Source organism: Danio rerio, chromosome 20 (assembly GCF_049306965.1).
Source record: "Danio rerio strain Tuebingen ecotype United States chromosome 20, GRCz12tu, whole genome shotgun sequence".
NCBI classification, from domain to species: Eukaryota; Metazoa; Chordata; class Actinopteri; order Cypriniformes; family Danionidae; genus Danio; species Danio rerio.
Window position 1 is genome coordinate 52,275,850 of NC_133195.1, and position 14,151 is coordinate 52,290,000.

Genomic DNA, 14,151 nt, shown 5'->3' on the forward strand with positions numbered 1-14,151 from the left:
ATAACATAACGTTACATGTAACTTTACTTTGAGCCTCGTCACTAACCTTTATAAAAACAAATAAACATTCACACACATTGAAGAAAATTCGGTTTAACAATAAACAGATCTAACAGTAAACAAATAAATAACAAACGTTTAAGGTATTTAATTGAGGTAAGTTAACGTTATTAATGTAAAATGTTGAGTTTTGAACTCAGTCACTAGCCAATAATAGGCAAAAATATTTTAAAACAACAAGCATTCACTTACATTGACAAAAAGTCGATACACAAGCAACATAAAACAATTAAACAGGTATTTTTGGTGTATAACAATAAAAAACTGAGTTTTAACAGCCTCAAACTGCTGACCTTTTATTTATTGATAACGTTAACCGCTAGCAAGCGTCCTGTCACCATGGTGAGATGCTCCGTGACGTAGATGCAGGCAAAGGTCACAGCGCGTCACGGCAGGCGCGACACACACGGCACTGAAACGTCGCTAACCTTACAGGTTTTAGCGGGCTTTCGAAATCTAAAACACAAGAACATACGTCTAATTTATTTTTAATAAAGTGTCAGGAGCGTAATAATCATGGCGTCCACCGCGGCGGGCAAACAGAGAATCCCGAAAGTGGCGAAGGTAAAACCTATATGATGTTTTTGTGAGTTAGCATTAGCATGTAAACAACGTGAAGTCGTGCTGACGTTACTTAATAATTAACTACTGTATATAAATGTGGTTAGTGGAGTTAAGCTTATTTTTTTATAATGTATTTGTGTTTGTGTTCAGGTGAAGAATAAACCCCTGTAAGTTAGCATTAGCATGTAAACAACATGTAGTTCTGCTAACGTTACTTTATAATTAGTTAACTGATGTATAATGTGTATACATGTAATCAGTTGAGTTAAAGGTTGTCTTGCTTTGTAATGGTTTTGTATTAATGCTCATGTGAAGAATAAAGCTGTGAGTTAGCATTAGCTTGTAAACAACGTGAACTTGTGCCACTCTGAAAATAACAACTGTATAATGTATAGAACTATAACCAGATGGGTTAAAGATTGTCTTGTTTTGTAATGGTTTTGTGTTTGTGTTCAGGTGAAGAATAAAGCCCCTGCAGAGGTGCAGATCACCGCCGAGCAGCTGCTCAGAGAGGCCAAAGAGAGAGAGCTCGAGCTGCTGCCACCGCCACCCAAACAGAAGATCACCGATAAAGAAGAGCTCAATGACTACAAACTGAAAAAGAGAAAGGTATGAAATGTTGTATCACCATGTAGTATACCATGGTGTCACTATATGCATATGTCATAAAGTAGTACTAAATTACTGTGCATGTACTGAAAGCTTGGTTCTGTCATGGCATATGCCTCAAAAATATACAGTAGTGTCACAATTGCTTATAGAATGTGCGCAGTGCTATCATGATGTTCAGAAAATATGGTATTGATATGGTGTGTAGATTATAAAAGATGATATCGCTATGGTTTAAATGTATTATTTTATTATGGTAAACCTCTAGAAAACATGGGCATTATCACAGTGCATATTCAGAAAACTCAGAGGATATGCAATGTCTTGTTGGGTTTATAGTTGACCAGAAGACAGTTTATATATGTATATAAAGTGGAAGTCTGCCTGTGTTTTATGGACTGCCGCTGTATGAACATTTCAAGAACGTATAAAGCATCCAGGTGTAACGCTTCTCTTCCTGAAGACGCAAATCACTCAGGCGGACACAGAGAACTGCGTTCTGCGTTGTTTATTCTGTAACAGAAATATACATCCTCTGGCAACAGTATGCATTTAAACATGCATCGCCTTTCTGCATTCAGCAACCATTTTCTGCTGTGTTGCCACAAAGTCATTTTAACAAAACATTATTTATTTACAAAAGGTTAACATACCTGTAACAGAAATATACATCATCTGGCAACAGTATGCATTTAAACATGCATCTAAAAAAACCAAACAAATAGTAAGAAATCACCCTTGCACATATTAATGTCATCATTCCAGCTACACCTAGCATGAGCAAATTAAACCACACAAAGTTTGTCACACACGGCAATCACTCGACAGATTTGATCTAAAACATCACTTAATGTTCATATTGGGCTTGTATGTGTTATTAATATGTGTTAAAATACAAAATTTGTCACATTTAGCTGGAGCACATTTTACCTACCGCCTTTCTGCATTCTGCAACCATTTTCTGCTGTAGGCGGGGTTTTGCAGGTGAAAGGTGAAAGAAACAATTACACACTGTTGCCACAAGAGGTCTCTCAACAGCCACAAAATAAACAAAATAACCCATTTTGGTGAAAGACAATTAAACATTATTTTAACCCTGTTACACAGGCACAAGAAATTAGACCATTTGTACCTTTAATAAAGATACATTTTTAAAATAATTTTTACAATAAAGAAGATGCAGTGTTTTATTTACATTTGATTTTTTTGCAATTCCTGTACCTGTTTGCTGTTTGACAAATTCATAAAGTAACAATACTTGTAATTTTTTGTTATTTTTTTATGCATGATTCAATCCTTTATTGCAATCAGTCTGAATTAATAAACACTTCCCAAATAGAGTTAAGGCATCTGATGGACCTATATTCATTTTGCATTATTTATCACAGAAAAACAAAATATGTCAATGTTTGATTTATTTTTCAATATCTTGCACCCCTAATGTTCATGCTTTGAATATGCTATGTCAACAAGGTACATCTGGTCACAACATGATGTTACCAGTGTAAAGGTTTTGTCAATTTGATGTTTCGCATTTGATGTTCGTTTCTATAAAACTCCTAGTATACATGTACTAAACTCAATAACACATGGTATTATTGTGATACATACTTTAAAAGCTTCATATACATAGTGCATCTGCAGAAAATATGTCATCAGTATATTATGTGTCAAAAAGAATAAAATTATATTAATATCTTAAAGTTAAAATGCCACTGTCAGTGGTATATAATTAGGGGTGCACCGATATGGGTTTTTTAGTGTATATCGATAACTAATAACTCTTCAGACTTGGAGGCTGATAGTCGATATATATAGGTCGATAATTATAAATGTTTAAAAATGTTATATTTTTAAACTTAATAAAAGATTGAACTGCTCTTATGAACTGAAAAGTCTACTCAAACCAAAAAAGCTATAATTTCAAAATTGCAAGGTGGTTATATAGACCTATATTCACGATTTCACATAAATCAGCATGCAAGAAAATTAATTATTTCCTTTTCTTCATAGCAAATTAACATGCAACTTCACTGTTGCATAAAAATAATAGGTTAAATAACAAAACAGGATTTAATCAACAAGCAAGTTAAATATATTTAAATAAGATGAAAATGAAAGAGCTAACAACTGAAACCAGCTCAATTGTTCTTGAATAAAACGTGTTACATTGATGTACATATGTACAAATATGTAATGTTCGAAAAAAAAAAAAACTTTTCTAAGGGTGTTTTGACAGTTCAGAGTTACCGTACAAGCAAAAAGTTGAGTACAGGTTGTATTACTTTAGAAAATGCGGCATAGATTCATCCTATTTAGCGTTTTAGATTCTTTTGAACACGTATAGCTGTAGTGCTTGTCAATCAGACAATGCTTCTGTGTTCGTTCTTGCTGTCAATTGCGGGAAAAATGATCATGAAAAGTTTATGATAAACCGCTGTGAGTTGAACTAAACGTAATTTATCGGCCTAATTTAGACATCGGATCGATAACGATAATCTTAAAAATAGCATTTATCGGCCGATAACCATATGGCTGCCGATATATTATGTGTCCCTTTACATATTATTCAAAAAGTTCTCAGTTAAATGAATATTTTGCTTCTCTACATTTTCTTTTCTTGTAATACAGGGCTTTGAGGACAACATCAGGAAAAACAGAACTGTGATCAGCAACTGGATCAAGTACGCACAATGGGAGGAGAGCCTGCAGGAGGTCCAGAGGTGAGGTTCCTCTCTTAAATAAAATTCTTATTTAATTTCAGGAACTGTGAAGTTTGTTTTTTGGTCTTCAGGATGAATAATCAATTGTGTGAAATTAATTGATTAATTTGTTGCTGACATGGCATTATTTAAAACTATTTGATGATGATGTTGTCTTTAGATCTCGCTCCATCTACGAGCGTGCACTCGACGTGGATCACCGCAATATCACACTGTGGCTGAAGTATGCCGAGATGGAGATGAAGAACCGGCAGGTCAATCACGCTCGCAACATATGGGACCGAGCCATTACCATCCTGCCCCGCGTCAATCAGTTCTGGTATGCTTTATCTCAAAATACTAATACTTTTAGACAATTGCCTGGTATTATAATTCTTTTTGGCCAGTTGGATCAAATAAATAAGGGAGACAGATTCCCATTTAGATGCATCTACAGTTGAAGTCAGAATTATTTGCCCCCCTTAATTATTAGCCCCCCTGTTTATTTTTTTTCCCCAATTTCCTTTTAATGGAGAGAATGTACATTTCTAAACATTATAGTTTTAATAACTCATCTTTAATAACTGATTTATTTTATCTTTGCCATGATGACAGTAAATAATATTTTACTAGATATTTTTTAAGACAGGTTAACTTGACAGGTTATTGTAATTAGGCAAATTATTTTATAACGATGGTTTCTTCTGTAGACAGTCGAAAAAAAATGCTTAAAGGGGCTAATAATTTTGACCCTAAAATGGTTCATAATAAATTTAAAACCGCTTTTGTTCTAGCTGAAATAAAACAAATAAGACTTTCTCCAGAAGAAAAAATATTATCAGGCATACTCTGAAAATTTCCTTACTATGTTGAACATCATTTGGGAACTATAAAAAAAAGGAAAAAAAAAAAACAAATCAAAGGGGGGGGGGGGGGGGGGTAATAATTCTGACTTCAACAGTTTTTTTCCACTTTTAAACACTTTTAACAGCTTTTTTGATGAGGAAGGGTGGATGTCTAGGTTTTTTCTGAACCTTTTTGTTTTTTGTTTAATATTGTTAATTAAACTTGTGCAGTTTACATAGTTGCAGTCACAAATGCTCTTTCAAACTCCTTTTTGGTCAAGATTGTTCGTGTTAAATATAATGAGAAGATGTTAAAGCAGTTAAATCAATTTAATATTCTTTAAGAATTGAAAAATGAAAGTAAAAAATAAATTAAAAGTTCCTAATGTAGCATTTATACATTAATATACAATCAAGCCTAAAATTATTACCCTTTGCAAATTCTGACTAAAATTTTTCGGTTCAAATGTAAAGAAAAGCTGAGATTTTATTTTTTGCGCAAGGACGCCTCTTGTACATCGTCATATTGTCTTTTGGGAGAAGCCTGTCTCATTTCTGGTAAAAAAGAAAAAGAAAAAAAAAACTTGCTGGTTGAATAAAAGTAACCATGTCAGAATTTCCCTGTGGTATGAATCATTTTGAACTTGACTACATAACTGTCTACATTTTCTGATAAACTGAAAGATCTTATGTGACCATGTGTTATCATATTATGTATTGTTGTCATCTGTATGTGTGCATTATTTTTAAATAATTTATAAGGAAACTGTTTTGTTTGATAATTATGTTTTGAATGTTTTGAGCCAATGTTTCTGATATGCCTTTAAAACATAAAAAATAAGCTGTCTACAATTAAAAACAGTTAGCAAATATTTAAGAACATCGAAATTAATAAAATATCCCATTACACAAATCAAATTATTATTTTCTTGCAAAATTTACACCTGCATTTAGGCTGGTCAACTTCTAATTGGATCAACAAAACTTAATCTTAAAGACATAGTTCACCCAAACAATTAAAATTCTGTCAGGATTTGCTCATTTTTCAGTTGTTCCAAACCTATTTAAGTTTCTTTCGTCCATTGAACACAAAAGAAGACATACTGAGAAACGTTGGAGACCTGCAACCATTGACTTCCAGATCCTTTGTTTTCCCTACTAAGAAGGTCAAGGGTTACAGGTTTGCAACATTCTTTAAAATAACTTCTTTTGTGTTCAACTGATCAAACCTCAAATTGGTTTGGAACAAGTCAAGGGGGAGTAAATGATGACAAATTTACATTTTTGTGTGAGCAATCCCTTTAATAACAAGTGTAAACAGGCCAAAGGTTATATTTCTGTTTGAATCCTTGATGTGTGTTTTCTTTCTTTTAAAAGACATTTTAGATCAAATCATCTTCTAAATAAATGCATGTCATTTCTGAATGATTGTTTTATTTATATGTTTGTGCCACAGGTACAAGTACACGTATATGGAGGAGATGCTGGGCAACATTGCAGGCTGCAGGCAGGTGTTTGAGCGCTGGATGGAGTGGGAACCGGAGGAGCAGGCCTGGCATTCATACATCAACTTTGAGCTGCGCTATAAGGAGGTGGACAAGGCCCGCAGCATCTATGAGAATTATATCCTTTCATGAATAATTCATTTCACTTCGAAAATATAGCATACAGTTGAAGTCAAAATTATTAGCGACTGTTAGCAGTAGGGTTGTAACAATATACCGGTATGACGGTTTACCACGATTTGAACGTGCACGATTATCATACCATGAACAATTGCATATCAACGGTTTTAACCCTTAAAGACCGAGACAGCCGCCCGCGGCTAAAAATAAGTATTGCTCTTAAATGTTTAATAACTTTTGATCCGCTGATCCGATTCATAAAATTCAAAGATTGGCATAAAGAAGAGAATCTCAGCTTTCCAGTGCTGTATCACATAACATTCGCGGACTTTCAGAGGCTCCGGAATCAGTGCGGTTACGTCATCAAAATTTGACCACGCTGATTTGACAAAGAAACGCTCGTCACTGTGTCTCCGGACAAACCAGACACGATACATTGATGCATTGTCCCTCCTCCATGCCCAGATTGGTTCAAACTCGCTATATCACAACCAATAAGCATAGGTTTCGCTTTAGTTTGTGGACCAAGCTTTTTGAACAACACGGAATGAGAGATAGGCATACATTTATGCGTGGCTAAATAAAACGCAAAAAAAAAAAAAAGTTTTGCATGAAAAAATTCTCATACTAAGTACTTTTGCATGCACAGCAGCACAGAAACATGACAAAACAGTGACACAGCAAAGACGAACTGCTGCTCTTGCTGTTTTCAAAAGACGCAAATGAAGGTGCAGCTGTTAGTCTGCATTGCAGACAACCAAATCCGAATCCATATCCACAGACAACCATATCCATGCTGGCACATAAAACCTAAGGATGTTCCATATTGAATCTAGTTTCGTTATGTAACTATTTATAGTATAGTAAATATTTATTTATTCTATTTTTTACTGAGGATTTGCACCATGTTTATTTGGACTTTATTTGTACTTTGACACATTATTTATTATTTTCTTATTTTTTTATTTGTTCATTGTAAGTGGTGTTGTTTATAGTAACTAAAAATATATTATTTGGAAAAAGTCAAATTTGCTTCACTGTTCTATTATTTTGTAACATTTGTAACATACCGTATACTGCAAAACCGTCAAACCGTGGTATTGTTTTAGACGATTATCATACCGTGAAAAATTCATACCGTTACAACCCTAGTTAGCAGTAATATTAGAGACTGATCTGACTCCATGCATCCCTATTAGTTATGTTATTTCTTATTTGTAAAGGCATGCATGGCTGTTACATACAAAATTCTAGTTGCGTTGCTTAACCTCAGAGCACTTGTGATGGTCCATCCTGAGGTGAAGAACTGGATCAAATATGCCCACTTTGAGGAGAAGCACGGCTATGTTGCTCGTGGCAGGAAAGTGTTTGAGCGAGCTGTGGAGTTTTTCGGTGAAGAACAGGTCAGCGAGAATCTCTACGTGGCTTTTGCCAGATTTGAGGAGAAGCAGAAAGAGGTACGACTTACTCTGTTTGTGTCGTCGGGCACATATGAGACGTTTCTGATGTTTCCTGTCCATACATGATCGTTTCTGTTTGTGTTTCTCAGTTTGAGAGAGTTCGAGTCATCTATAAATACGCTTTAGACCGAATCCCCAAGCAACAGGCCCAGGAGCTGTTCAAGAACTACACTGTGTTTGAGAAGAGGTTTGGAGACAGGAGGGGAATCGAGGACGTGATCGTCAGCAAGAGGAGGTTTCAGTACGAAGAGGAGGTCAAAGTGAGTGACAACGGCATAGTTTATATATAAGAAAAATCACATTTTAGATAATAAAAAAAGTCTTAGTATTGTTCTGTTTGGACTCTCCAGACAACATCACTGTCATGTGTGACAACACTCTTTCAATTTAGTTTTTCATTCTAATTGAAGTCCACCAGATCATCTTAAAATCAAGAAGGAAACGTGAAAAAACAAAACAAATATATTTTAGTAGAGTAATATGTATATATGTATTATTTTTCTTATATTATTATATAAAATATCTTTAATGTTTAAATGCCTATTTTTCCAAATAAATATAAAAAATCTATTATATCTATTATTATAATTATAGATAAACATGTATTTATATGCATCCATTCATCCACTATCTATCAATCCATGCATCTATCTATGCATGCTTCTGACCATCCATCCATCCATCCATCTATCCATCCATTTATATGTCTATCCATCTATCTGTCTTTCAATCTATGCATCCATCTATCCATGCATCTGATCATCCATCCATCCATATGTCTATCCATCTATCTTTCTGTCAATCTGTCCTTTCGTCCATCCATCCATCCATCCATCCATCCATCCAGATCACAATATATTAAATATAGACTCAAACAGTTAATTAAAAAATAGTAAATAAAAAAGTTTTTAATATAAATAAATATAATTTAAATAAATGCTGATATTTTATTATATTATTATTTCAAGTTTAAATGCCTATTTTTCCAAATATATATAAAAAATCTATTATATCTATTATTATAATTATAGATAAACATGTATTTATATCCATCCATCCATCCACTATCTATCAATCCATGCATCCATCTATGCATGCTTCTGACCATCCATCCATCCATCCATTCATCCATCCATTTATATGTCTATCCATCTATCTGTCTATTAATCTATGCATCGATTTATGCATGCATCTGATCATCCATCCATCCATCCATATGTCTATCCATCTATCTTTCTGTCTATCTGTCCTTCCGTCCTTCCATCCATCCATCCATCTGTCTAGCTGTCTATCAATTTATGCATCCATCCATCCACCCATCCATCTATACATTCATCTGTGCGTCCGTATATCTATCTGTCTATCAATCCATCCATCCATCCATCCATCCATCCATCCATCCATCCATCCATCCATCCAGATCACAATATATTAAATATAGACTCAATCAGTTAATTAAAAAATAGTAAATAAAAAAGTTTTAATATAAATAAATATAATTTAAATAAATGTTGATATTTTATTATATTATTATTTCATAAATATGATCTAGAAATATAGACTTGTAAGTTTTTAAATGTTTATTTGATTCGCAATCATTTTAAAAGTCCATATTACAGTAAATAAAATAAATACAGAGAAAGAGATTTAATATTCAGAGAAAGATAGAGACATTTTTATTTATTGGAATAATATTGTATTATATAAAATGCACAATATATAATGCATATATAATATCTACATTTAGATAATATATTATTAAATTATATTACTATATTAATAATATATATTAACTAAAATATAAAATTTTCAACTAAATGTATATTTTACATATACATTTTATTTATTACTGTATTCTTTACAATGAATGATGAAGAAACAGTAATGATTGTAAATGATATTATATATTTAGTACAAGTGTTGCTATGAATATAGTCAATGCTGCTGATATGGCTGTAAAACATAAATAAATAGTACTTTTTTATGAGTTATATTTATGTATTTGCCTCTAATTGCATAATGCTAAAAGTCTTTATTCTTGTAAACATGCAAATCATTGATGTTTCTGCTTATTAACATTTTTCCTCCTGTGCAGGCTAACCCACACAATTATGATGCATGGTTTGATTACCTGCGTCTGGTGGAGAGTGATGCCGATGCAGACACAGTTAGAGAAGTGTACGAGAGAGCGATCGCCAACATTCCCCCTATTCAAGAGAAGAGACACTGGAGACGCTACATCTACCTGTGGATTAACTACGCTCTCTATGAGGAGCTGGAGGTCAAGGTATGACGGACACCACTGAGCTCATCATTACACTTTAATTTTGAGGTTTTGATTTGTGTAAGAATATTTTGACGATTAAACACATTTTAATATAATGTGTATTTTTAAATTAATAGAGAAGTTTTCAATTCAGGTAATATTTGAAGGGAAAAGTTTAAAAAGGTGTCTTCTAGAGGAATTTTAGAGTATTTACCAGTAAACAAACTAAAATATTGTCTTTGACTCTTTTCAGTGGTGTTGTTTTTAGTGCAATGAATGTTTATTATGTAGTCGATATGATTATATGTTATATATTGTATATTTAATATAGGTTTTGCCATGAATATAGCCAGTGCTGCTGATATGGCATTAAAGAAATAGATAGATAAATAAATAAATAATTTCTCAGAGGTTCACGTGGTTTTGTCTGGTTTGTTTCAGGACCCTGAGAGAACGAGACAGGTGTACAAGGCCTGTCTGGAGCTTATACCACACAAAAAGGTAAAGAAAATGAAGGTCTTGAAGGGATAGTTCACCCGTAAACTGAGAATTATGTCATCTTTTTTTGTTTTTGCCCATGTTTCACACCTGTTTCATTTTTAAGGCTGGTTTATACTTCTGCGTTGAGTGATCTGCGTGATCCATGGCACCTGACTTGAGCGTAGTCGTGCATTTATACTTCTGCATGTTGTTTGTGTTGCTCTGCAAAAACACTTCTTAAACACTAGCTGGCTGTAGTTTTTTATGTTCATCTGTGTCTAGTTTTTTTGCGCGTGTTTTGTTTTTTCTGAACCCTATCTTAATGTAGAAGTAGCTAAAACTCGCTCATTCAGAGGCGGGAACCGCTGGACATGCAACAACTTGAATCATAAATAGGGCCAGACGAAATCTGCAGACGTTTTTTGCTATTTCTGCGGAGAATTTTGGTAAAAATCTGCCGGTTTCTGCAGAATTATTTTGGGAGTATCATAACTAAAACCTTAATATGTGAAATAAAAAAAATATATATATTTTTTTTTCTTTTATTTAATGTTTAAAACGCAAATCCAATTAGATTAACTTCATTTGGTAAATAAAGCAAGTCTCTCATATAATTTATCTACTGAAAGACAGAAAATATTACTGTACAAACTGCATTGTACACAAATCAGATGAACATTTTATATTAGTCAATAATATTACTATAATTATTTAAAAACTGAATAAATATAGATTTACTCACATTCACTCAGGCAAATAAACAGAATTAATCATGGGCTAAAAATCTGCGGAAGCCTGCAGAAAATCTGCGGACTTCTGCGCATGCAGATTCCGTGTGGGCCTATAAGGTAAACACAATCCAAAAGTTTTCATCTGGTGCTCCTTTACGGGACTCCAAACTTGTACACATTCATCAGGCTCGCGGCTCTCAGCACCGCCCACAATCATCACCGCTACCAAGCCGACCAATCACAGATCTTGCTCTATGCGTCATTGTGACAAATAGTTAAATTTTTTTGAGAGGTGCGTGTCAGCCATGGGGAGGGCTATGTGACTGCACCGGACAATACGCGTGCACTTGATAAATCAGCCTATAAAGTATAAATCAGCCTTTACACAAAAAGAAGACAATTTGCTAAATGCTGAAAACCTGTAACCGTTCTTTTCCATAGTGTTTATTATTCCTACTATGGATGTCAATAGGTACAGGTTTTAAACTTCTAAGTGAGTAAATACTGAGTAAATTTTCATTTTTGGGTGAATGATCCATCCATGTTTTCGGTGAGCTAATTGTCAAATTAATATTAGCAGTTTAGTGCACAGTTAGCAACGATTTTTAAACAAAGTCTTCGTTTGACATCATTTTACATGTAAAACTGCATAAGGTTTTACTCCATGCTGTACCTGGATATGTGATTATTCAATAATACAATAAATTGTTATAATGAACATCCATGATATGGAAATTTTCATGCAGTCACATGCCGCTGTAATATTTGATATATAAAGAAGCTAACTATATATGTTTTTTTTATACTCAGTTTACTTTTGCCAAGATTTGGCTCTTATATGGGCAATTTGAAATCCGCCAAAAGAACCTCCAAAATGCAAGACGAGGCCTGGTAAGTGTTTCCAGATTTCTATTTTGTACATTACTGTTTGAAGTCAATTCATTAAAGTATTTCAAAAGCAAATATAAAGACGTGTAGTATTAGAAAACATTTGAAATACAGTTTTGAATCTCACATTTATCAAATAATCCAGGAAAAAAGGTATTATAGTTGAAAAAAATAAATTCAGCAGTAAAACTTTTATCAACATTGATGATAAAAAGAAATGTTTCTTAAGTATATCTGAAGTACTTCTGAAAGATTATGTGGTACTACAGAAATGATGGTAAACATTACAAATAGACTATATACCCAGTTACAACACAGTTATTGTACATTGTATTATTTCACAAATGACTATTTGTGAAGTTTTTTTTGTTTGTTTTAAATGGAGTCAGCTAATTAGTCTGCAATCGGCTACTTTCTAAGCGGGTGTCTTTGCATAAATTGATCTGATTGGCTGACGTGTCCATTGGTGCTTGAAAGTGCCTGTTGAACGCGTTCGTAAACAGCACTGATTTGCCATTGTGTTCATCAGAAATGACTGTGATTGGCCGTGAAGGTCATCAGATCACCGAACTCACCGCTGTTTGCTAAGTGTAACTACAGATACAGGGACACTGGAGCGTTTTAAAGCTGTAAATATAAACAGCTGGTCTGTTTATAAGCGGACATATGAGCAATCCGTTGATGAATTGACTGATATCGCAGCTGTGAAAAGCTTGTGAACACAATGGCAATTCAACGCTGTTTAAGAACAAGCTCAACAGCGCTCAAATGTTTGCAGGAAGTGGAAGTTTTTGAGTGCCGATTTCTGGGCCGATTAGTATCGAGTTTTAGTAAATTGACATCACTAATACAAACCTACATATTATTCAGTCACAAGATGGAGCAAAACAGTCAAAAAAAAAGTGGTGTGACAGGCAAGCAGATACATATGAATGTGGATGTAAGTATATGCTTGTGAATGTATTCACTGACGGTCAAAGTTCCTAGATAAGCCTGTGTCATTCAGTGGTTGTTATCTAGGAATAACATAGAAACAACCTCTAAATACAGAGGTAATATTCATACCTTATAATATACCTCCAAAATTCATAAAACACCGTGGAATGTCGTGACTGACCAGCTGGAATTGGGTTTTCCAGACAGCTGTGTAATAAAAATGGTCAAACAACCCCAGATGTATGAATGTCGATTTAGTCAACATTTCAGGTGGTTTATAACCTTTTATTAACATTGTCCTAGAATTACTGTATACTACTACTTCAAATTTGACCTCTGACCTCTCTCCTATCAGGGCACAGCCATTGGAAAGTGTCCCAAAAACAAACTGTTCAAGGGCTACATCGAGCTGGAGCTGCAGCTGAGAGAGTTTGACCGCTGTAGAAAACTCTACGAGAAATATCTGGAGTTCAGTCCGGAAAACTGCACTACCTGGATCAAGTTTGCAGAGCTGGAGACCATCTTGGGGGACACCGACCGCTCCAGAGCCATATTTGAGCTGGCCATTGGACAGCCACGACTGGACATGCCGGAGGTCAGAATGACACCCCTCTCTCGCTTGGTTTATAGTTATTGGTTCCTTCCAGGTCTTATGATACATATGAATGTGGATGCAAGTATTTGCATGTGAACGTATTCACTGACGATCAAAGTTCCTGGATGAGCCTGTGTTATTTAGCGGTTGTTATCTAGGAATGACATAGAAACAATGCTCTCAAAGCATGCGTCCATGACCATAGTGTGATCTCCGGTGGACAGTAGCAGACTCCGAAATGAGACACAGATTTAGAGTTCCACATGAGGTGGTTATTAATTAGCAAATAATATAAATATTACGAACGTAAACATCAGGTTAGCAGGTTACATTGTAGCCCTGTGTCCTAACAACATGCTACGCAATGACATTTGCAATGATAAGCAATTT

At 34.3% G+C, this 14,151-nt stretch overlaps 2 protein-coding genes across 10 annotated transcripts in view; one reads left to right on the top strand and one right to left on the bottom strand.

Annotated features, from left to right (window-relative positions):
* Window positions 1–2,199, bottom strand: part of cfap61 (cilia and flagella associated protein 61) — a 110,198-nt gene extending 107,999 nt beyond the window's left edge. For 6 of the 9 annotated variants that reach the window (XM_073933761.1, XM_073933759.1, XM_073933762.1 and 3 more), the window contains exon 1: window positions 253–419. The gene's annotated coding sequence lies outside the window, so the exon portion shown is untranslated. Of the gene's footprint in view, window positions 1–252; window positions 1,938–2,167 lie in introns of those variants that run through there. The other 3 variants (XM_001342490.10, XM_017352573.4, XM_073933760.1) reach the window with 2 other exon arrangements.
* crnkl1 (crooked neck pre-mRNA splicing factor 1) overlaps window positions 526–14,151 on the top strand; it is a 21,562-nt gene continuing 7,936 nt past the window's right edge. The window contains 11 exon segments of the mRNA NM_200946.1: window positions 526–624; window positions 1,081–1,233; window positions 3,865–3,956; window positions 4,117–4,275; window positions 6,237–6,403; window positions 7,684–7,862; window positions 7,955–8,125; window positions 9,961–10,152; window positions 10,573–10,632; window positions 12,153–12,233; window positions 13,522–13,761. Of these exon segments, the coding sequence (NP_957240.1) occupies window positions 577–624; window positions 1,081–1,233; window positions 3,865–3,956; window positions 4,117–4,275; window positions 6,237–6,403; window positions 7,684–7,862; window positions 7,955–8,125; window positions 9,961–10,152; window positions 10,573–10,632; window positions 12,153–12,233; window positions 13,522–13,761 (1,542 nt within the window). The 5' untranslated portion in view covers window positions 526–576.